Source organism: Camarhynchus parvulus, chromosome 3, assembly GCF_901933205.1.
Source record: "Camarhynchus parvulus chromosome 3, STF_HiC, whole genome shotgun sequence".
Taxonomy (NCBI): domain Eukaryota; kingdom Metazoa; phylum Chordata; class Aves; order Passeriformes; family Thraupidae; genus Camarhynchus; species Camarhynchus parvulus.
This window is the reverse complement of record NC_044573.1, coordinates 29,456,964-29,481,019: the sequence shown is the minus strand read 5'-3', so window position 1 is coordinate 29,481,019 and position 24,056 is coordinate 29,456,964. Positions and strand designations below refer to the sequence as shown.

Below are 24,056 nucleotides of genomic sequence, written 5' to 3'. Positions count from 1 at the left end.
AAGAATCCCGAGGCTGTACCAAATTGTTGTTCAATGCCAGGTTCCTTCTTGTTTGCTTTTGAAGATTAAGATTAGCAATTTGGAGGTTCCAGTGGTTGTAATGTTACATGTGAGCCTTTAGCAGCAAGGTAAAGTCTTGCTTGTTATCCAGAAATATTAAAAACATGAAAAAGTTATAGCATAAGTGGTCCTGTTTAAAAACAGACAAACAAAGACAAAAAAAATATAAATGTAAGGAGGAATTTCTCATTCTGTTACATGTGAGACCTTATATGTGGTGGTTGGAGAAGAGAGAAGATAAACCCAGGGGTCATCAATTGCCTCTGAAGCTCTGAGAACTCTCCTTTCCACTTTAATTCCAGTTCATGGTACATTTTGTCTGGAGGCTTTATACTGTCGTGCTCACATTTCACTGTATTTGAATATTGCTTTTGTGGCATTGATCACCTTGGATCTATGTGGATGCTGCTTTTTGTTTCAGCAGGAATAGTTTCAAAGATGTTGAAAAGTGATTAAAATGGGTACTTTTACAGTAGGACATGTGAAGACAAATGATGGCTATAGAAAGGGGCTTTCCTATGATAAGGATTTGTAAAGAATTCTGACTTCAGACTGTTGAATGTGCTAATTTGGCGTGTGCTCACTAGAGATTAATTGCACTAATTGTATACATACACTGAGAGGCTCCCAGTCTCTGTCCTCTTGACTGCCCTAATTTTTCTCCCTTTGTTTCATGTTCCTTAGGCTGTACCATCACTCACCTCCTTAGCTTCTCCACCTTAACCAGTCAGCTGTGTTTCCATCTTCTCCTCTGCTATCCTTCTGTGATATATTTTCACCAGAGCAAAACTACTGCTGTTTTTCCACCCATGGTTAAATATAAAGGGAAACAGTAACTCTGAGTAAACCTAAAACTACATACTTTCAGCAATGAAAACAGTTCTGAGTTTAACAAAGCTATGCATTTTCCATTTGCTCCAAATTTTAGGTACTGACCCAGGAACCTTGGCCTTGTATACTTTTCATTTAGTGCTTTTTTGCAGAAGGCTTTAAATAACTTTACAAGAAAATACAGCATCTCACATTTCCATAACTATTCACATGGTATATCTGTGGCACTGTGTAACTTGTGATTCTTGGTCATGTGGGCCATAAGCTCTGAGAAATGGAAAGTAGCATATGTTAAAATCAAGTTGAAGTCAATTTGTCCGATAACAAACCACAGTATTTAGCGAAATCACAATGAACTGTTGCACAGAGAGAACCAATTATGTAGTCTTAAATTTAAATTTGATTGTCTTATTGCAACTAACTATAGATAACAGAAAACTATCTAGCAAATAAGTGATTTCCACAGGAAAGCATGTCTAAATATTTCACTTTTATAGTTTGCTAGTCTCCTTCTTAGAGTTGTCTTCTCACATTATGAAAAACCAGTATAAGTAGAATGCTTTTACTTTTTCATTATATTATGAAATAGAGGCTTGCTTTTAAGCTGTAGTTAAAGCTGGTTGTTCCTTCATTCATGTAGGCAACAGATGAAAGCTTGATTTTGAAAAATTCCTTTAAAGCTCCCTGGCTCCAAAAAAGCTCCCTGACTCCATTTCTTAGTGGAAGCAATTTTTAGGATATTGGCAAGATAATTTAAAAGATAGTCTTGTTTCTAAATGAAACTCTGTATGCATCTGTATCTTGTAATGATGTTAAAAGCTAAGTTTGGATTAACTTGATGTAGTCATCAACATGCTTGATCAATAGTTATTTTTTGGGAAGATGTGTGATGTTTAGTTATTGGGATTAAATCCCAATGTTGCCGGATGGAACGTGCCTGGGCTCGTCTGACTCTTGCTGCTTGACCAAGGGCGGCAGCTGTGGTGGTTTCACCTCAGAGATGCCTTTGGCTAGCTGGATGCTGCAGCTGGGCGCCTGGGACAAGTCCAGGCTTGCAGGAGCTCAGGTTTGCCTCTGGAGGAAAGGCTTTAGGCGATGGTGAAGGAAAACGGAGACTGGTCCTGCTGGAGGGTTTCGATCCAGAGCTTTATTCGTGGCACACAGGCTACTGAATGCAGCAACAGCTCCAGCAGAACGAAGAACTGCGTGGTTGCTGTGTCTTTTAACCCCGGGGAGAGGGGGAGGGAAGGGGTAGGGGTCCCACCAGCCAGGTAAGGGAGGGGAAGTCTCAAGGGACCAATGACACCTGAATAGCCCAATGTCCCCAGGGCTGAGAGGCATCTTTGGAACTCTGCCAATCAGACGATGCCCTTGCTGGAATGTGAAGATTGACGGACAGCACTTAGCAGGGGCAAAGGAGGGGAAGGGAGGGGTTATTGGTACACCTGGGTAAAGAACTGGGATACTGAGAAAAGGTAATACATTACACTGCAACATTTAGTAACTTCTTAAATTATACTGAATTTTAATTTAAGTATTCATACTGAAAATTTTCCTTTTAATTCCTTTATTAGAGTGTTAACCTGGTGATGAGAGGATAGTGAGATAGTCTTGTGTAACTTCAATTAACCAGCCTTGTACAATGAAAACCTTTAAATGATTCTCTGATTCAAAAAGATATATAACCTGAAAGTCACTTTGTAAAGATGCCTGACAGAAGCTTAAATTTGAAAACTGATTGTCTCCCTCCATTCAGGTCATCTGTTGCTACTCAGCCTACAGGGATGTGTAAATGGTGATTTAGTTACTGAGTATCTGTTTCTCTACACATACCTGTAGATCTAATTTAGGTGATGTTTTCTTTCCCCTTCAGGTATGTTGAGCATAGATCACTATGCTACAGGTTTGTTTTTCCATTCAGTAGAATCCATTTGTTTTACAATAGACAGACTTTGCAGCATTTATTGGCATAGATAAGCTGATTTAAATCAGGCAAACAGGGTCAGAGTTTCCAAGATCCACAGGCTTGTGCTTGTTTTGACTTCAGGGGGAGCTGACTAAATTCTTCTAAAATTGTGGCCATGAGGCCCTAGCTACAAGTTATAGGTACTTACTCTTGAAACACAATACAGGTATTTACTAAATGCTGTGTTTTTCATTACATGTGCAAGACCATATTTATAATTACATGTACTGGGTTAATCCAGGCGGAAGCATTATGCATATGGTGCTTGTTTTATTTCTTTTCAAATGGGTTTTTAATTGGAAGGATATAAAAGAAGAGGACTTGAGGGGTCTTTTCTGTTCTTTTATACCAAGGTGATTGCCCTGGTGTCTAAATTTTAGTCTTATTGGTTGCAGTGGACAGAATTCAGTTTGACTTTCCTGAAATGCAGTAGAGTTTTAAAATTACTTCTTCATTTAAAAATTATTCTTCCCATACTCTAGTTTTATTCTAACCATCTGGAAAAGGTTTAGAAGCACAAGTGGAAAATAAAAATTAGCAATTGAAGCTGGGAGGGTAGAACTGCAAGGATTATTTACCCTCATGCTTCACTAAATAAACTGATTGGCATCTGGGATTAAATGAACTTCCTTCCACTCAGCAGCATTAGTGTGTTGTACCATTAGGTTCATGCTTCTGATTGTATGTCTGAGACATCCATGGGGCTTTCTCTGGAAAAAGAAGGATGAGTTACTTGCATTGTTAATCACTTACAGCCTCCTAATCCGGATATTTAAACTTGGTTTGTACAAATACAGAGAGGGGGGAGAAGGAGTAATGTCTCTACTCAAATGCAGTGAGCAAAGCTGGATCTCTGTGAGCCAGGTAGGACATCTGCTAGGGTTGAGTGAGCAGCCAGCCCTGAGTTAGCTGCTCACTCTAATAACAGCTAATTTCCTTTGTCCTCAGACCAAGTTTGTACATACTTTTCCCCTGCCCTGTCGCTACTTGGGGAGCTGATGGTGGGACCTGCAGCCTGTCAAAATCTGCAAAAAAGGAGGCTCCACATCTTCTGTCATTTGCAGGAAAAATATGCAGGATGCAGGGAAAAGCTGTTCATCAAAAAGAAAAAAAAGGCTGGAAAAGCTTTCATCCACATTTTGGAAGAATGCTTGCGGAACATCTGCTGAATACAGTGAATTAGCTTGTTTTCATTTATGGGAAGGCAGAAATACTGCTGTTGGAAAAAACCCCTCTACTAATAAAGGACTTACTGCTGTCCCTGTCTTTTCATGAGATAATAAATCACACAACTGGGGCATGTTCAAGAGAGCAGGGCTATCTCAGTGTGGGTTTCGGTGAGGTCATGGTATAGTTTGTGGAGTTTTTGTTTCCTTGTGGTACAAATAGAAGGGGATTTTGTTTTTTGGTTGAAATTAGGCAAATACATAGCATCATCTTCTGCCGTTTGTGATAAGCAGTGCTGTTCTGGCTTTTTGTAGACATTTTCACACTCACTCACTCATTTTGCATGAAGAACCCTACAGTTTAAATCCCTGCAATGTCTGAGACTTGTGATTTCTCTTTCAGAGTTCGGATGGATCCCTCTCTGAGGTTGTGCAGAAATGGAAGGAATATCAGCTCCAGTGCCAGAAATACTTGTATGAGACACCCCCCATTGTGGCAGGTAAGCTAATCTGGTAGGGATAGGATGTATTAATTTTTAAAATGCATGATAGCAGTAGCAAGGGACCAATTATGAACTTGAAAATACTTCTTTCTGGTTCATTGCTCCTTTATCCCATTTGCTCCTGCCTGCTCTCTGTGGGGCTCTTCCCTCTGCTGGGGGAAGCATTTTATGGAGCAATTTCATTGTGAAGATGTTTGTCTTTAGGTCCAGAGTGTTATGCAGTGGCAAGTGGTAGCTCTACTATATCAAACAGCCACTAATGTAATAGACCTGAAACTTCTTTAGGTGTCAAGGTGTTTTGAAATCTGGGACCATGCTGTTCACATTGAACTAGGAGTTTGTTGGTTGTAAAGTTGGTATAAGCTATTCTGAGCCTTGTAAAATGCTGAAATTGCTTTGGAAATAGCAGCAAGTAACTTAAGGAGACTGTAGCTTGTCTTAGTGTTTGAGCTACTGTAATATGCTGAGAGCATCTGTGATGTGCCAGCATCGTGGTGTTTAGAGGACAAGTGGTGACTTGTCAGTAATGCCCACAGTTGGACACCATGCAGCCTCTCCTCTGCTTCAGTGCTTTTGTGACACACTGAAGATGTGTCTGAAGGTGTGCCTGTGAGGAATTATTTCTAAACTGTTAATATTCCTTGTCTCAACTACATTATTATGTCAGAGTGAGAGCAGTAGCTGATGACAATGGCAGGGACACATTCATCTCCCGCTGCTGCATTATTCTGTTGAGCAGTTGAGTGCTGCCCTCTAAGAATGACAGTTTAATGAATCTGAAGTAGAAGTATTCTCATGTTGATTAAGCTGTAATGCAAAGTTATGGTTGTGTGTGGGTATTTCATTGGTGGACCTATAAATTAGGGTAGGCTTTCCAACTGCATGAATTTGAATTATTCTGAGGAATTATTATCTTTAGTGTTCATAGCAAAAATTATTTTAAATTAAACTGTGACAAGTAAGGGTGTGAAAAAAGATAGATAAATTAGTACTAATCCATTGCTTCCTTGTCTGTTGAGTCAGTGTAAAACCCTAATCTGTTCCTTAGTTCCTCCCTGAAACAATGGTTTCCTGTGTGAAGATAAATTCACTCTTTTGGATAAAAAAATGTTGTATAATTCCACATCAGAGCTTAAATGTATGTGTCTGTATCTCCTATTATATTCTGCTCTTCAGTCTTTTCCTTCATACTGTATTAGTACAAGGCAGTGGCATGAGCCTCCCTTCTCTCTCTCTGCAGAAGGCAAGTTCTGCAACAGAACATTTGATGATTATGCCTGCTGGCCAGATGGACTCCCTGGCACCTACGTGAATGTCAGCTGCCCCTGGTATCTTCCCTGGGCTAATGCAGGTAAGAGCCTTTCCCTATAGGCACAGCTTTAAACCAATCCTATTTTCCTTGCCCAGTCTTAGCAAGGACAAGATGGGTTTAAATGTCTGTGAGTGCAGTCAGTTCTCTGTAACATAAAAGCAGGGACTGGTATTAGTATGAGACATTCTTTATCTCTGTTTAGAGGAGAAGATGAAAATGAGAGAACAGACTTCTTAAAGGTTGTGTTTAGTTTGGATATTTTTTGTTCTCATCTGGTTTTGCTGCTTGGATAGTGATGACTGTTAATAACGTAGCCTTCAGCAAGCACACAGAGCTGTCTAACAATGATAATGGCTTAGTTGGAAAACTGAGATAAAAGTAACAAAGGTAACTGGTACATCATCCTTTAGAAAATAGAGATGGAAAAGTCTGAAGTGAGAGTGTTTTGTGCTGCTTCCTGAGATAAACTCATTTCTCAGAACACTGTGAGATGAAGGCATTTTCAGTGGTTGCAAAGACTTCTCTCAAGGACTGAATGGCACCTTTAGATTTTACAGCCTTATGTACATGTACACTTGAAGGCAAGGTGTATTAGATCAGTTTGTCTAGCATTCTGTCTTTCAAACCAGTGACTTGTACAGCTTGTACTTTGTGAAGACCTTTCTATTTGAAGGCTAAATGAAACAGTTTATTAGCCAGCTCCAACGATGTGGAGAATTGGCTTTGGCCTCTGTTAAAGGACAGAGGATATTAGTTAATGAGAATATATAGTTCTGATTGATGGGTGCAAAGTGTATGGTGTAAGTATGGAGAACGTGTTGTGTTGGTATGGAGGGATATCAGGAATGATGAAGAGAAGGGATGGGATAGTCAGAGATTACTTAATCGTATGTGTAATGTGGGACCTGGGCATAATACAAATAGCATGAAATGGGGGGTGGAGATGATCTTGGGTCTAGCTGAGTTGGAGATGACTTTCTTCACAACAGCCCTTGCTCAGTGTCAAAGCACTTACTCCAGGCCCTGCCTGAGGCCAGAGAGCCTGGGGGTCTGCTTGAGGTTGGGAGGGGACATAACTGGGACAGCTGAGCTTATGTGACTAAAGGGATATTCCTGCTCTGTGATGTGGTTGGCAGTAAAGCTCAGGGAAAGAGGGAAGAAGAGGGAGAAGTGAGTAGAGGCATTCATGATGGTGTCTTCCCATGTAGTGGTTATCCATTCTGAGGCCCTGCTTTCCAAGAAGTGACTGGATGTGAATGGGCGGCAGTAAATAAATTCCTTATTTTGATTTACTTGCATGTGCAGCTTTTGTTTTACTTATTAAACTGTCATTATCTTGAAGGGTTGGCTGTGTGTGTGTAAATTCTCACACTTAAATCAAAATGTCACCACAACACTGACAAAGGTTATAAATTTATGCATACAACACTACTACACCCCCGGGCCCTTCACTGCTTTACAACCACTAAGGATTCCTTGTAGTTGTTCCCTTCTGTGGTAACATCCAGTCCCAGTTTTTCCCATTACTTCTCCTGCTTACTTACTTATCTTGACCAGCAAGATATTACATCCTACTTTTTCTGCCCCATCCTGTTGAGGAGGGAAAGAAGCCAGGGGTGTGTTTGACAGCCCACCAGTCAGTTTACCTGATCCACCAAGGAAGCCCAGGGACTGTGAAGAAGTCTCTGCCCTGGTGCTTGCAGCATCTCCTCACCTCCATCTCTGAGCGTAGTGCTCTGCACAGGGCTGTTTCTCACACTTCTTTTCTCACTCCTCACTGCCAGGCAGTGTTTGGCTCTTTCTTGCACATGTGTTCCCTGAGGTGCCATGGTCTAGTTGATAAGGTGGTGCTAGTTCATAGGTTGGACTCTATGGTCTCAAAGGTCTTTTCCAACCTGGCTGATTCTGTGATCTTGGCTGAGAGGCTCAGCTGTGCCCTGCAGTGGATATTTGGAGCCAGTCGTGTCCAGCATGGGGCAGCTTCAGCCTCTCCTTGCAGAGGCCACCCTTGGTTACATCTCCAGCCTTGCCTGCTTTCCTGAGTGACTTCAGAAGTTAAAATGCTGTTTGCTGATCCTCCTGAGGTTATTAAAGATGTTATGCTTTTGGAATGGATTAGCAAGCTTTTTTCAAGTGTATGAAATTAATATTTACCTCATAATTAACATAAAATCACTGGGTATTGCAGAATTTTTTCCAATAATGCTTTTTTGTCTGGATACCTAAAACTCTTTGCAGACTTTAACTTCTTTCCTGTAAACCTGTTTATTTTCAGTCTTTAAGACCCTGGACTTTCAACTGCTCTTGAAACCACTGCTGGAAAAAGCCATGGTTTAATGCAATACTGCAGATTAATAAATTACTTGAATGTGCAATATCTTTCATACTTTTGGAAATAAGTTTTTTTAAAAATTAATTATCCTGAAAACAGTGTTTGTTTCAGTGAGAAGAGCAGCATTTTGTAAACTCCTTGCTAGGGAGAATTGCAAAACACTTCAGAAAATCATTAAACCCTTGGATTTGTTCCTTTGAGCAAATTGTGCATATACCTCAACTTCTGTTTTATCAGCAAGGAATAAGAATGGAACAAGGAGGTCTTTTACTGTCCAATATAAAACAAGAAGTTTGTATCTCTGCCAGGTATGCAATTGAGGAGCCTGAATTACCATCACCTGATAGGATTCCATGACATCTTGTGGAGTCATGTTCAAAGTGAATGCTAATCAGTGCTGTGATGAAGAGGTAATGTCTTAGTAATAGAGGATCTAGAGCAATAGAAAATTGAACACCCTGTGATTTACAGTGGTCACTAAAGGATGTTTATTACTTGTTCTTGCTTAGCCCCCTGCTTGGCACTTGAAATAGGTTCTAGCAGTTCAGGGCTTCCATCTCATATCCTGGAAACGGAGAGGAGGTAAAGATGAGATGTTGTTTGGGAAGTATCTTCAAAATATGTTTGGGGAAGGTCATCAAGTAGGAAGTGCTTCAGCCAAGTGTGCTCAAATATTTAAGACTGCTGCTCTCTTGACTAGGAGTCAGGTTTTCAAGTTTGTAGAAATCTTGCTGGGGTATACCCCCAGAAATCCCCTGGGAAGTGAATTGAGTCACTTGAAACCAAATGTTGCTTATCATGGGGTACTGAAACAGAGGAAGCATTGAGTCTGAGTCTCTTCATGATTTAACCACTTTGGTCTAAAAATGTAGAAGAGCTGGAAACAGGGAAAGGTAATCCAGGAAGCATACGCTGGTCATTAAAGGACAGCATTGGGAAAGCCAGAGTCCACCCAGAATCTTGTCAAGTGAGGTGAAGAGCAACAAAAAGGGCTTCTAAACAGATATGAGAAAAAAAAAAGTGTATCTACTGCTAAGTGCAGCGGGAGAATCTTTGACAAAGAATGGGGAAATGACTGAAGTATTCACTGCTTTCATCATGGCCTTTACTGGTAAAACTCACTCACCTTCAGCAATCTGAGGCCACTGTGATCAGTGATAAAGTTGGAAGCAATGAAGACTACTCTAACTGGATGAGGATCAGAATACGGAACACTTTCATGTGGTATATCCAAGTCCACAGCAATTGGAAAGATGTACTGATGAGTGGTGAATGAGCTGATTAATACTGATGTGAGGTCACTTTTGAGTATCTTTGAAAGGTCATGGCAATTGAGGGAGAGTCCTGCAATTGTCACCACTATCTTCAAGAAGTGCAAGGAGGCAAATCTGGGGAATTACAGTTGATTGGCTTTCTGTCAGTCCCAGGCAAGTAACGGAACAAATAATCTTGGGAATGGTTTCCTAGCACTTAGAGGACAAGAAGGTGATTAGGAGTAGTCAACATAGGTTTATGAATGTGAAATCATGCATGATGAACCTGATAAGAGGACTAGCCTGGTGGCTAAGGGAAGCGCAATGGAGGTGTTTATCTTGACTTTAGTAAGACTTTTGATGCTGGCTCCCATAACATCCTCCTTGACAAACTGATGAAATGTGAATTCGACAAAAGGCTGAAAAAATGGACTGACAGGAATCCTGTGAGGTTCTGCCCCTGGCGAGGAGTAATTGAGTGTATCAGTGCTGACTGGCTGGAAAGCAACTTTGCAGAAAAGGCCTTGGAGGTACTGCTGGACACCAAGCTCATCATGAGCAGCAGTGTGCCCTTGAGGCAAAGGGCACCAGTGGCTTCCTGGGTAGTATTAGGAAAGCATTAATGGCAGTTCAAAAGGATGATACTTCCCCTCTGCTCCGGAGGGTGACACGTCTGGGGTGCTTTGTCCAGTTCTGGGCTCCCCAGTATGAGAGAGACATGGAATTACTTCAGCAGGTCCAGCAAATGACTGAAGTTTATTAAGGAATGGGAGTGCCTGTCTTACAAGGTGAGACTGAGAAAGCTGCGGTTCTTCAGCCTGGAGAAGAGAAGCCTCAGGGAAAATCTTATCAATGTGTATGCTCACATATTGAAATACAGAAAATTTCCTTTAAACGTAATTACTTTATGGTGAGGTTTGTCAAATACCTAGGACAGATAGAGAGGTTGTGGAGTCTCTGTCCTTGAAGAAGATGATCATTGCCTGACTAGACATGAATCTGAGCGCTCTAGTTCCTTGCTGTATTTGGAAATATCCAGAGTCTCAGCCCAGTGTTGACTGCTGTGTGATTCTCTGCTTCTGTTATTTTTTTTTATAAGATAAGTCTTGGTAACCAATTATTGTCAGATATTAGAAATTTCTGTTGGTGTTAGCCAGAATACAAGATGGGGAGAAGAATTGGCATGGTAAATGTTTGGAAATCTGGAGCACTCCTTGGGGAGTTCCAGGTTTTGCAAACTATGCTTTAATAGCTTTTGCTGTTTGTGTACCACTCTTATCCTAGTGGCTGTCAGTCTTGAGCCTGCCCTTCTGCAAATCTCAGCAGCAGATGTGGCCCAGCAGGTTGCCTAGCAGAGTGGCAGGCTGAAAGTGGTATGAGGAACTTTTTATGTGCTCAGCAGGTATGTGAGTAGTCCAACTGCCCATGATGTCAGTTCTTGTCCCTATGTGATGCCACAGAGCTGCTCACTGAGGTGTGACATTCTGCTTGTTCCTTTAATTTGGCAGCTTCTGAATCCCTGTCTGCATTGTGGGCATGGTTCAGCAGAAATGCTTTCTCCAGTTCTTTGGATTGAGCATTTATCTCAAGAGCAGCTGCAGGGAGATGGGAATCTGTTCATTGAGAAACTTGAGTTAATCTGGTGTCCAGTGCTGTGTGCCTGTTCAGACTTGTGTGCATACAGAGACTCAAGACCAGCCTTTTGCCAGACAAATCCGTGCAGGATGGGCTTAGAGGCCTTTTGTGCTAAGGAATATGTGCATTTGCGAGATTTTTCCTTTCAAGATCATTTCCCTTGTGATTGCAACGTTTGTTTTCAACCCTTTTTGAAAATGCTGCTTGCAAAGGCAGCCTATAAAGTACAGCAGAGACAATCAATACTGTCCCACTCGTGTCAGATCTCTTTGGAAGCGCTGAGGCTGAGACTTTTTTTTTGTTGTGTTACCTACAGGTGTGTCAGCATCCCTGAAAGAGTCACTATTGGCATGCTGTCTGCAAGGATGGACTCTGAGGGCTGGGAATGTGTTCATGATAATTGAATAGAAGAAAAATCGCAACATTAGACCAAGATTTTATGGTTGAAACCATGTATGCCTGTACTGCTACAGACTTTTTTTGTGACAGACGAGTAAATTAAACCTGAATTTTTACAGGGAGTTTACTATTATAGGTTCTGCTGAAATAGTGGGTTTTCATTTGTGGGTGCCCTTTTGAGATATGTTCTGAATATTGGGTTATTTTCTCTTTCTTCAGTGGCACTGCTGTCATTTTTCATCAGTAGATATGCAGCAAACTAGATTGGAAATTTCACCCAACTGAGATATGGGGATTTCTCCTCATGCCTTTGAGTTTTGGTTTTATTTTTTCTTCTCTCATGTAGATCAGTTTCCTGATAAGTGTGATTGCAGCTATATTAGCATTCATCTGCTTCAAGTATATTGGTCATTATTATTATTTTCTTAAAATAAAATTGTGAAATAAGAATATTATGGTTATCTGGGTAATCAGTATTCCACTAAAGCCAAAGTAGCTGAGGTTTAGGGTAACCTCTGCTTCAGGTTAAATCATTGTCACTGGAATGAGAAATAGGTGGCTGATGTGTCTCACAGCACAGGGGTTGGTGTCCTAGCAAGTGAAGAGCCCAGACGCTGCTGGGCTGCAACTACATGGCAGGAGTTCATAAAGTCATCTGTGTCCCTTGAGAGCCATATAAAATAGCTTTATGCATGTAGTGAGGGAGCTCTTTCTTGCTTCTTGACAGCAAGAAGCAGAATCATTTGAGGCAATTGGAACATGGAAGGAAATCTCATTTGGTCAAAGTATTCTGTTCAGGGCTCTGTAGGGAAATTCTTATATTTTCTCTTTGGGAAGATTTCTTGGTTTTCAAGTGTTATTTTTAAATGCTTTCAAAATATGAAGAGAAACATATAGACTATCAAAACAAGGACATGCTTAACTTTGGCATGACTTGCTTCCCTATCCCCCCCAAAAAAACCCAAATCAAAGCTTTTTTTTGGCCTGTTTATACATCTTTGAAAAAGCAAACTACAGAAGTCTCTCAAATCTGTGAAGACTATTTCACTCTAGTTTGGCTTTTATTTGTTCTTATGCAACTCCCACTGAGGGCAGGTCTTTGTGGGGAGATGCTGAAGTAGCAGGAGGGAGGTTATTGTTAAATGAATTTGTTCTGCAAAGTTACCAGTGCAGATCTTGGTCCACAGCCAGAGCTTGTTGAAGGCAAATTTTCTATACTTGTGGCTGACAGAGTTAAAGCTTTTGCCTCCTGTGTGTGAAGCCCACTCAGGTTATGATAACATTGAAGTTGCACCAGGTAAACTTTGCGCACCTTGCTATCCACATTGCGGTTGGAGAGGTTATGACAGGTTCTGGGGCAGTAGCTGTCTCAAAGCCAATCAGTGCAGAAGCTCTGAGGGGAGCAGTAGGGGCTCCTTTAAGGGACAATGGGCACCTTGCCTCACTGTCACTGGCTCTGTGCTTTTTCTTGTTACCTTCTCATAATTGAAGGCCAGCTGCCAGTAACACCATGTGGATTTGGAAACTGTCAAGCTGCACAATTCATCTTGCAATTATGCCTCCTCTGGGGTTCTGATATTTTATTGTTTAATAGCACTAAATCCTTTTTAATTAAAAAACCTTCCAGAGGTACTAGTTTCAGGCAAGAGTTATGTGAACAGTAGCTGCATCAGTTGCTCCTATATGCACTGGACTGCACCAAGGCTGGCTGCAGACTTGCATCAACACAGATGTGGCTGTTGCTCAGATCTCCACTCAAAATCTGTAATCTTTGAATGCTTTTGTTCCAGCTTAGAACCTGTCTCTAGTTTTGAGGGGTCTGACACCTGAATTAGATTGATGCCAGTCTGTGTCTGTGTTGGTATCTTGCTATGGCACAGTAGTGAATTTTGAAGCTGCCCCTGATTGTGCTGCTTGCTGAGACTGATTTAGTTCGAGCAGCTTTGGTGTCTGTTTCTTTGGAGGAAACTAAGCCAGAAGCTGTGCCCCAGGAGTGCACTGGATTCTTTTCAGTCCTGGAGGGAGGCATAAGACCTAACAATTTGGCTGTACTGCTATGTAGCCTTCCATTACAGCCATACACGGGCCTTTGGAGGACTTGTGCACTACCAAGATCTCATTAAATTGTAATGTTTCTCTTGCCTGGTAAAGGGCCAGGTGGCTTGTATGCCTTAACTGATGTTGTCCATGAGGCTCCAGTGCTTTGTAGTTCCCTATGCTTTCTAGATCTACCTTTCTCCTAGTTTGAAATGGTTTTCTTTGTTTACCTAATAACTTCCGTTATCATTCACTTTTGCTTGAATCACTTGTCTCCTATAATTTACTTTATTTTCTGTATTACCCTCTCTTTACTACGTTATGTGTTGCAGTGGTGACACCTGCTCCTTTGTTCTCCCAGATCATCAGGTAAAGTACAGCCTGGGGACCCTTGGAAACAACATTGGTTTCCAGCCTGTGACGTGGGAGACCTGAAAGTCTTTCTGGTGGCGGACTAACCCAGCAGTAATACCAGATGACCTCTGATGGTAACCTTGTGGCTGCCTCTGGCTGCTAGAAATGGAGTCAGTCTGATTAAATTGTGGAGGTACCTGGCACCACAGCTGTACTTCACACAATAATTTTGCCCAGTCATAGAGATTGTATGAGCTGAGCTTCACGTGGGAGTGTGGAAATGCAGAGATCAGACTGGGTTGCTGTTCCAGAGTACCATCAGTTACAAGGATACATCGAGGTCAGATCTTTCTCATTTTCCCCTGCTGTAACCTACATTTGAGACCCTCTTCCAGCACTCTCCATTTTCTCTCCGGTGGCAGGACTTCTTTTCCTGATTTGTCTTTAGGTAGGGGCTCTGCATGAGGCTTTGGGTGGAGTGGGGTGTTACCTTGGAACTCTGAAGTACCAGAGGTTAGCAGTTTAACCATGAGGATTTATGATTGTTTAAAGCAATTTCCCTTAGGGTTATGAGAGATAGACTAACCTTATTGTGGTGCAGCAGAGATCATGGAAATTGTCTGCACAGTTCCCACCCAGCATTAGTGTCTAAGTTAGTCCTGGCTGTTGCTTAAATCATGAATTAATACCTTCCTTCTTGTGTGTGCCTTTCTTTTCCCAAGAGTGTAATTGAACTTGCACGATTACACCATTGTAGTGGTATCACATACAGCAATATTGAAGATTCCATTCCCTGCTACACAAGCAGGAAAACCACAAGCGAAATGAATTCATCTGATCCCAAACTAAATCTATCTGTGGCTGGGAGAAGGAGAAGGGCTGAGAAAGGGAACAGAACCTTGTTGTGTTTGTCAAGGTGCTGCCACAAGTGCTTTGTGTCTGGGTCATGCTGTATTCTGACACAGGTGAGAATCACACGTACACTTCTGCCTCAGCAGGATTTTGTGTCATTACTCCTGGGGTGCCTGGACCATTGGAAAAGCTTCTGCAGCTTATCTTTTCTTAACTGTGATTTAGTACCCTTCTCAGCCCCTTGCTATCAGACATGGTCATTCAGGGCTGGTGCTCAAGCATCTGAACTCCTGAGGCATCTGCTGTGCTGCAGGATTAGATCCGATGTCCTGGTCCTCTTCCCTTTCCCTAAGTTCCATTTGCACACTGTTCAAACTCGGGGAGGGAATTTGGGGACAGAGTACCATAGTGCCAGAAAGAAGCAAAAACATAAAAAAAAGATGTTTGATTTTGTTTGTGAAACAGAAGCAGAGCTGTGGCGGTGAAGCTCTGGTGTTGCCTGTGCAATGCAAACCAAAGAAACTCTGTTGCTTTCTAGAGGGCTCTGTGGAAAACCCTACAGTGGAGGAAGCAGGCATTTGTGTGAGAGTTTTCCTTCAGACAGTTTTTGAAGTTATGTGCATGGCAGGAACATTTGGTTCAAAGGACCAAGTTAAACCTTGTCAGGTTTAATCTCTCTCAATTTTTGTTTAATCATCCAGCTTCGCAGTTTGAGATGGTCTTTTAAATCCGAGACAGCAGATGTCTTCGTGGGTGTATAGTTTAAGTACCTGCTTGTCTTTTTGCGTGCAAGAAAATAAATTTCACTTCAAATATTGGATACTCTGAAGATGATTAGACATTTATTAAATTTCTTCCCTTCCTTGCTTTAATAAAACCAAGCTTCCGGAAAGTTCTCCATAATGCTGAAAAAGGTGTGACCTTTTTTCAGTGAAAAATGTTTCTTTGCATTTGCTGACCCGTAAGCAATTCAACATTTATATTTCCTTGCATCAGAAGCTGTCTCAAGCTAATTGGCAATTTTAGTGTGCTTACAGTAATAAAAGTAATAATAAAAAAAAAACTTAGTCTTCCAAGTTTACCTCTGCCTCTGTTTGTCAGTCTCCCTCTGGTAGTATACTAGAGAACTCAAAACATATGTTACTCATCTCAAGGGTAGGTATAGGGGGTGTTGGCAGAAATAATTTTTAAAATCACTAACAGATAGATGTTATAACATACAGTTATTTTGGGCCACGTGGCAATGCCATTCTCTGTTTTATCAATTTTGCTTAAGTAAAAGAAACAGCTTTTTGAAGAAACTGCTGCTTAACTTCAGGTTGAGGTGCATACAATAGAGCAGTGACATATGACCTTCCAGCTGGGCTGAGATGTGACTTTCTGTAGGGACAATGAAAAGTTCTCTACTCTGATTCTCCTCCTGCTGCAACCAAGATATATCAAATGTGTTATAGAACAGGAAAATTTGCACATAGCCACACATTGAAATGCACATATGAATATCATCCTTCCATCACATATATGTCAGGTATAGATCTGGTCACCTGAGACCTTCTAGAAAGAATTATGGTTTTTTGCGCTTCTGGAGGAGCCTGCTGTAGCATATCAGCTTGCTGTGCCTGTGGGAGTTGGAGCAGTTGGCAGGACTGTATGTTTTCCAGTAATTTTTTAGTTATAACTGTATCATGTTTTTGTTTAAAGTAATTCCTTGAAATGCACTGTCAAGGATGTCAAGACACACCTCAGAAAACACGTAGCTGAGCTTAATTTTGTGAGTGCTTGAGACATTGCCTACAGCTGATCAGGCCATGAATAGTGCCTTTCAATGAGAAGTGAACATCAGTAGACCCAGCTGCAAGGAAGAGCTGGACTGTCTCTGTGCCTTGCCCATGCTAGTCTAGCAGATAACTAAATATGTTTGTTATGTTTGATATCTTAGACTTCATCTGTGTTCTCATTACATACTTGCATAACTGAAGTTATTATCTACTTGCATTTATTTGTTTTCTGTACCAGTGCACTCTTAAACAGAGGGACCTCAAAGCTTTCTTCAGGTTACTTACACCTAAGAACTTGCAGTTTTTAATTGCTGTGGATGAGTAAAGTGAACTAATTAAGGGTCTGAATAAGCAATAGTGTTTGCTACATAATTAAATGCCTTGCTGAAAACAGATTGTTGACTTTCAGCTTACTTAAGTGTTGCTAATTAGTAAAATACTGATTGGCTTGGATTTTTTTTTCCCCCAAGTCCCAGAAGATGTACTAAGATATGAATACTTGATTTTAAAACTGCATGGGTGGAGAGGAACTTGCCCATATGGCTCACTTCTTCCTCCCCTTTTCAGGAATTCCTGGCACTTCACCTTGGGTGGTGGGAAAGACTCCTCTCACATCCAGCCTACGTGTATCCTCTCACATAACAGATGTGCTTCTGATGTGCTAGTGATCTTAAAGTTTATTTCTTTTCCTAATATCCTCAGTTAAATTTTGGTGAAGATACAGCTCAGTCTACGTATATGCAATGTGTGTGTGTATATATATATATGTATGTATGTAAATGCTTTAGGTAAAGGTAGCTGAGTCTTTGCCTCTTTAAGTTAGTAGCTCTGTGGTTGAAATTTTTATAATATTTTCATTTGACAGGGTAGTCTTGCAAAAAATGTGGACTGACTTAAAAGGTGTCTGAATGCAAGTCTAATTATAGAACATCCTCCCATTTCATGCCATTTTGCATATGCAGCTTTAACTTGAGAATACACTAATCTTTACAAGGATTACACTTCTTAATCATGCACACAGTTTTATTTGTTTAGCAGTATTATTCTTTTTAACTTGCATGTTTTATTGGTGACTTTCCCCTTGAGAGTTTTCTGTCATAGACTAGATTTTCCCTGAGACCCAGGTTCCTGCTATGAATTTTGAAAGTCTAATCCTCCTCAAACATGCTCCAAAAGTTAACTGTTAGGATTCCCATACATCACTTTAATTTTTCTTTGTATAAGAATAAAGCTTTTCTGGGCAATGTTTATGAGAGAACTTGGGTACATGACATGTTTGATGACAAAAATAATGCTGGTTGATGCCTGGTCAGACTCATATGATTTTCTGGTTCTAATTTACTTTTTGACAATTGGAATGAGCAGAAATGAATTAGGTAAGAAAAGGATCAAGTGCTTCATGGCATATTTCCTCTGAAGGCAAAAAACTGACTTACACACGCAAAAGCTGCCTGGTAATGGTGCTGGAACTTAATGAAGCGGGGCACCAACAATTCCGTTAAACAGAATGAAAGCGGGGTAAAATGTGGAAAACATTGTGTTGGTGTGACTGATGAATGACAGCGGGCCTAAGGTTTTTTAAATGTCAGGTATCATTGGCAGTGAATATTCAAGGGAAGGGATTGCTCCTTGGCATTAAAAGAAAAGTTTAAGTCAAAGGGATTTTATGTCCATCCAAATACCTCTCAAGCAATGAAAATTGAATGGAAATTAAATTGAAATTGAGAACTTGGGGAAAATTGCCCACATAAGAGTGTAAGAGATCCTGATTCTTAGATCAGGGATAGGTCCCAGCTTTGGGTTGAAGGGCATGAGTCATTGAGATTGGTGTAAAGATTGACTTTGTGAAGGAAAGGTAAATCCAGGTATACCTGCAGCTTTAGTGGCCTCCAGACACTATTGACAGAAAAGATGGTGGTTTCCATAATAAAATTGCTTGGTCCTTTCTTTTTTTTTTCCATTATTTGTAAGAGCTTGTATTTAGTATCTTACAGATTTGTAGCGCTTGGCATGATGAGATTCAACAAATTAGAACTCTGTTTTAAGGCGGATGTTTTCCAAGAATATTTTGTCAAAATCTTACTTTGTATTTCATCATGTGGATGAGAAAGAGAAATGTGGCTCCTGTGATACTGGTGATGTGTCTTGCTGCTTGTGGGGGTGAATTCCTTATGTGTGTTTGCAACTATCTCCAGAGGCCATATCACTGTGGAGTAGTGTTCCTTTCTCTTGAAATGTGTGACTGTTGAGGACAGATGTGCTTTTGGTGCATGAGCTGAGCAGGGCTTCTTGTGGCCTTGTTGGCTGCAGTAGATCCAGATCTGAGAGCAGATGTTCCTTGTTGATTTTGCCCCTCTTCACTGCTTGGCTGGAGCAGGTGGAGCTTGGAGTATGATAAGGAAGGCTGAGGAACAGACTCTGGCGAGAAAGGAGATGTGAGAGGCTGGAGTTAGGTTGCAGTTTTAATTATGGTGGCTTTGGGAAATGGCAGTGGAGGAGCAGAGTAGGAGATGGTGGCTTTGGAAAATGGCAAATAGTAGCAGCTGAGAGAGAAGTAGAATAGTGTGCCCTCCTGCCCCCTTTCCCTTTTCCCCCAAAGGTAGAGCAGCAGCACAGAACTAAATATTGCAGCAGGAGGAAGGGTTGAAGGAATTAACCTGAAGAGGAGAACCAAGGAGAGGAATGCAGTTAGGGAAGAGAAGAATGGTGTGTCTTTGGTCTTTAAAATGGACAAGATGCTTTATTTTATTTGTTCTGCTTTGAAGTATCCACGTTCTTTATTTTGTGTAGATAGTGACCAATTCTTGTGGAATTGTAGTTAGCTCTAAATGAAGGTTGATAGTTTGAGATAATTTTTATGATCTATTTTCTGAAAGCTTCCTATTGTTTAGGATTTTTTTTTTATTATCTTTTTACCTGTCTTGTGAGATGATAAATTTAGGATTATTTAATCAGTGGTTTTTTATACCATTGTTTTTGTGGATAACCAAATACCACTAATTTCCATGTTGCCAAGGACTGGCAGTTTGCTTGCAGCATCTGGCATTTGTTTTAGCCTCCATGTTCTGGAGCTTTTTGTTTTGTGCAGAAGGTGCATGAACCAACCAGTGTTTATTTGCATGTGTATGTCCCTCTCCCTCCTGGCTGTGCATATTTAACATACTAGTTATCTGTTGTATTTTCTCAAAGTTGTTTTTAGCTCAGCAAGTATTGTGCTATAGATTTGTCTAGTTATTTCCTTTCTTTTTAGCTTGTTTTGAAGGTTTTTTGCATATTTTTATAAGGCCTTTGAATATGGGTGTAGTAAAATAGATCCCTTTCTCTGCCCTGGAGACAACTTTAGTTGTGTGGTTTGCAGCCTTTTAAGAGAACTTTTCACTGCAGATTTTTTTTTTGCGTCATTTTAATATCTTCTAATAGGATGGCTTCTATTAATTACATTAGCTGATCCAATAACTTAAAAAACAAAACCTCTTAATAGCATTTTTACAAGTTTGTTTTGCATTAAACTTCCAGTTACATTTGTTGTTGCAATCCACTTTTATTTATTCTGAACAAAACTTCTAATGGTATTTTTTGGTATCTTACCAAATGTTGACAAAGCTGTGCCATTATCATAAATACTTGTTTTTCATAAGCTGCCTTCTTTTATTGCATTAATTCACATATCTTTTATAGTTCATAAACATTCTTTATTAAACCTGATGCCCACATGCATTGCGTGCACTTTTATGATTTTATTTAAAGTTTATTTCAAAAAGTTATGTTAGGTGTCAGTGTTGTCTAGCACAGTTAATGGCTGCCTCTTCTTAATACAAGTTCCTCAAATTAAATGCTTGGAGGGTGTAGCACCTTTTAGGGTAATACTCTGTTAAAAACAATATTCTTTTCCAGAAAGTTGTTTTAATTTTTGAGATACTCACTCATACCCACTGATGTATACATTTGTGACTTAAGGAGTACTTTGTGATTTGTTATGGTCTTCTTTGCTTCCATAACCTTTATTGGCCACCATTATGCAAGTAGTTTTTAATTATGAAGCTATGTTCTGTGATGTTTTCTTTTTCACAGATCTCATGCCTTCAGTATGAAGAATGGATTTGCATGTGAGATGCAGTAAAGGGGCTCTTCTCTGCAGGATCATTGCCTCATTAACTGAGGAAGTTGCGTTGAGTGAGGCAAGATATTGCAGAGCTGGCAAGGATGATGTCTGCACTAAGAATTGAATATGCCCATGCAGAACAAATTTTGTGGCTGCATAATTTTCTTTTTGTATAAATGTGGCTTTATTATGTTACCAAAATATTATCTTTATTTTTTGATCTTCTCTTTATGCATATGAGCTAATAGCCTTTAGTGTTCATTGGGGAGCTGAATTGTTGGTGGTCTTTGAATGGACTACAAAAATAAGAAAATGCAGTATTTGGTATAGACTTGATTCAGTCTGCTTAAATATGGCTTGCATCTCACAGTAGTAAGAATGAGTAATTTCATATTAAATTATCTCCCTTTGTTCTGTGTCCTGAATAAAACTGGATTCTGTTGGGAAAAAATGTATGACTGTGTATGTAGAAACAATGTTATTGTGTGACACTAGAACTCATCTAAGTAGCTTTAGCTTAACACTTCGTAATTCTTGAATCTTTAGTGCTATTGTGTTAATGTAATTTCAAAAGGAATGCTTTTAAATAAGAATTTTTATGCAGGCAATATTCCTTGTGTGATGCCAAACATCATCTCCATCTGCAGTGTCTGTGACTTTGTGGTTTTGCTAGCACAGCAGAGGATTCTGTCACTGAGAATTTCCAGGACATGCAGGGGTGTCTGTGCAGCCTGCAGCGTGGCCTGTGCTGGGTTGGCTCTTCCCTTGCGCTGTGTAAAGGTCTGCAAGAGGTCATGTCAGGTGGTCACTCACTTCAAGTTCTTGCTGCAGGAAGAGAATAATTTTCAGTAGTGTGTATTGTTTGGGTGAGAGGTGGGGAAACAGACTCAAACATCCCTATTGTGAATGTTCCTAGCTTGAAAGATCCAAGAATCCCTCCAGCTCTTCCAATTAAAAAAGCCAAAACACTGCAAGGAAGAAGAGTAACAAGAGGAAAAAGAGAAGTAAATGCATTCACATTCCTACCAAGAGACAGATGTGAGCTTGCACCCACCTAACAGCCTCCCCATGGTGCAAGGGAGCATGCAAGTAAGCAAGCACAAGCTTGTTTTTTTTCTTTTGTTATTACAAAAGCAAAGGAGTTGACATGACTAATCCATTATGAGGGAAGAGGAAGGGTGAGAAAGAATACTAAATAAAGTACCTGTAGTTAAACTGCCTGTTGCGGTAATATAATTTCAGATGATGTGGTGGTAAGCCCAGCACAAAGGAGCACTTTGATAAATGTGATGCTTGGACAGTGGTGCAGGCTGGGGCTCTTCCAGCTCCCTGGAGGCTTCAGGATCAGGCTGTTCCCTTATGTCATGTTTTTAGCTGCATGCTCCATGGCATGAGTCCTGGGATTAGGATGTCTTTGCAGAAAGCAGCACGGGGGTTGGGGCTGAGTGACATTTAGCAGCAGCTTTTACAGCCAAGAGTGATTCCTTTCAGGAGAGCATTACCTAAGTCGCAGCAAGTGATAGCTGAACAGAGCTGCTGATGGGGGCGCAGCCTCCTCAATTCTGGTAAGTTGTTGTCCCCATCAAAGGGAAGTTTCCTCATTTCAGGAACAAGCCAGTCTGTCTTGAAGGCTGTAGTGATGCTCTCATACTGCAGAGTCCCTGCTTTGTAAAGAAAATTGTTACCTTTTCCGAAACAATTTCCCTGCTGGAAGTAGAGAATGGATGTTAACAGAGGACAAGTCTATAATACTTGACACAGAGCAGACAGACAAAACTGCAGTCTCTTGTTCTTCTCGTTCTCTCATCTCTCTGCCTGAATAGAATTGATTGGCTAGGACATGCTGTAATTTATTTTTACAGTGAATAATGTTCCAGTTTATCCTGAGGGACAGTTGGGTGTGTAATGTCACGCTGACCTTGACACCCTGATGTTGTAAAATGAAGATGAGGTTGGCTGTTTCAAATAGAGAAGATGCTCAATTTGTTTTTATTTCTACTAAAAGTGGGACTAATAAGGAAAAATTTGTGAGTTTTTAACCCATGCTCTCCATATGGAAAAGTATCCAGCTGCTTCTGGGATTTGATTTGATTTGATTTACAGGTTCAGTAGATGTTATTAGCTTCAATGCTAGCTCTCTACCTTTTATCAGCTTACAGAAACGGAGTTTTGGGCATCAGTCCATGTTTTAACATGTAATTCCAATGAGGTGTGATTGACTTTGTTCAAATAAACTCGTGCCATTAGGCTGCTGTTCCAAAGGTTTTGCAATTTTTTGCACTTAACTTAAAATGTAGATAAAATCAGATTCCCTATGCACTGGGTGTGGATTTGTTTATTTGCAGAGGATGATAGCCAATTCTAGAATATAGTGGAATGATTTGCAACATTGACTGTATGGTAAGAGAAAACGTAACGGGAAGGAAAAAGGTATTTATTGCAAGATAGCATGGAGGCAAGAACCACCTTGAACCTTTAAAAAAAATATTGCTTGTCATTCTGGTCTGTTAGAACTGCTGCTGGTCTTTTATACTTGATGTTTTGAGTGCTTTACAGGTAAGAGAGCCTGAATCACTGCAGAATTCAGGCATGGACAAACGTGAATTGCCTCTGAGTAAGCCACCTGTGAGCAAGAAGCTGGAATTGCTCAGCAGCTTTGGGGGAAGCTGTGTGGGTGCCTTCTTTCTGTCATGGCATACAGGCCACCTTCTAGCATGTCACTGTTAGTTTGTCTCAGTGCCTATTAATAACTGGTTTTCTTTTCAGCAAGGGCATCACATGAAATTTGCAGGAAATTAGGTTCCTGGTAAGCTTTGGAGCAGGCCCTCAGTAAGGACAGAATGTGTGCATATACTATCCCTGTATCTGTTTTAGAAGGTTGAAAATCTCTGCCATCTTAAGCCATGACCACCTGTGCAGAGAGAGTCATAAAAAGTACATGTGAAAAAATTGTTTTAAAACATTTTTAGATAGTTTTATTGCAAGCCACATGCTTTCCTCTAAGCAAAAAGAATGGTAAGACGCTTGGCAATTCTCAAGTCAAAACATTCCTGATTAAAAGCTAGTGGATTCCTTGAATTTTGTTGGACCTGCAACAAAGATGCAAATTTTGTATATGAAAAGATTTAAAGTCTCCAGGGTTTTATCAGTTATTTTGGAGAAACACCAGAGTAGAGTTGCTGGTATTTTATTCTGTCCCTCGTGTCACTGAGACAAGACTGGGGAAGAGCATTCAGCTCAGGTGAATCTCTTCTGAGCTGTTGGTCATTAACAACCTTTTTGTGTTTGGGCAGTAGCAGGTGGCTGTCTGTGACTGAGCCTGTTTCTACAGGAGGAGTAGATGGAGGCTGTTTGCCTTCTGCTTCTGAGAAATGGAGAAAGTGGGAATGACTGTGGGCTGATGCAATTTGGGAGGGTTCTGTTTCAGAGGCACACCTTTCTGTGGGAATGCTGAGTGAAGTCTGGGCTCTGGGCAG

General features: G+C 40.6%; 1 protein-coding gene across 1 annotated transcript in view; it reads left to right on the top strand.

Annotated features, from left to right (window-relative positions):
• Positions 1-24,056, top strand: part of GLP1R (glucagon like peptide 1 receptor) — an 81,042-nt gene that overhangs the window by 23,257 nt on the left and 33,729 nt on the right. The window contains exons 2-3 of the mRNA XM_030945811.1: positions 4,427-4,523; positions 5,770-5,877. Of these exons, the coding sequence (XP_030801671.1) occupies positions 4,427-4,523; positions 5,770-5,877 (205 nt within the window). The remainder of the gene's footprint in view (positions 1-4,426; positions 4,524-5,769; positions 5,878-24,056) is intronic.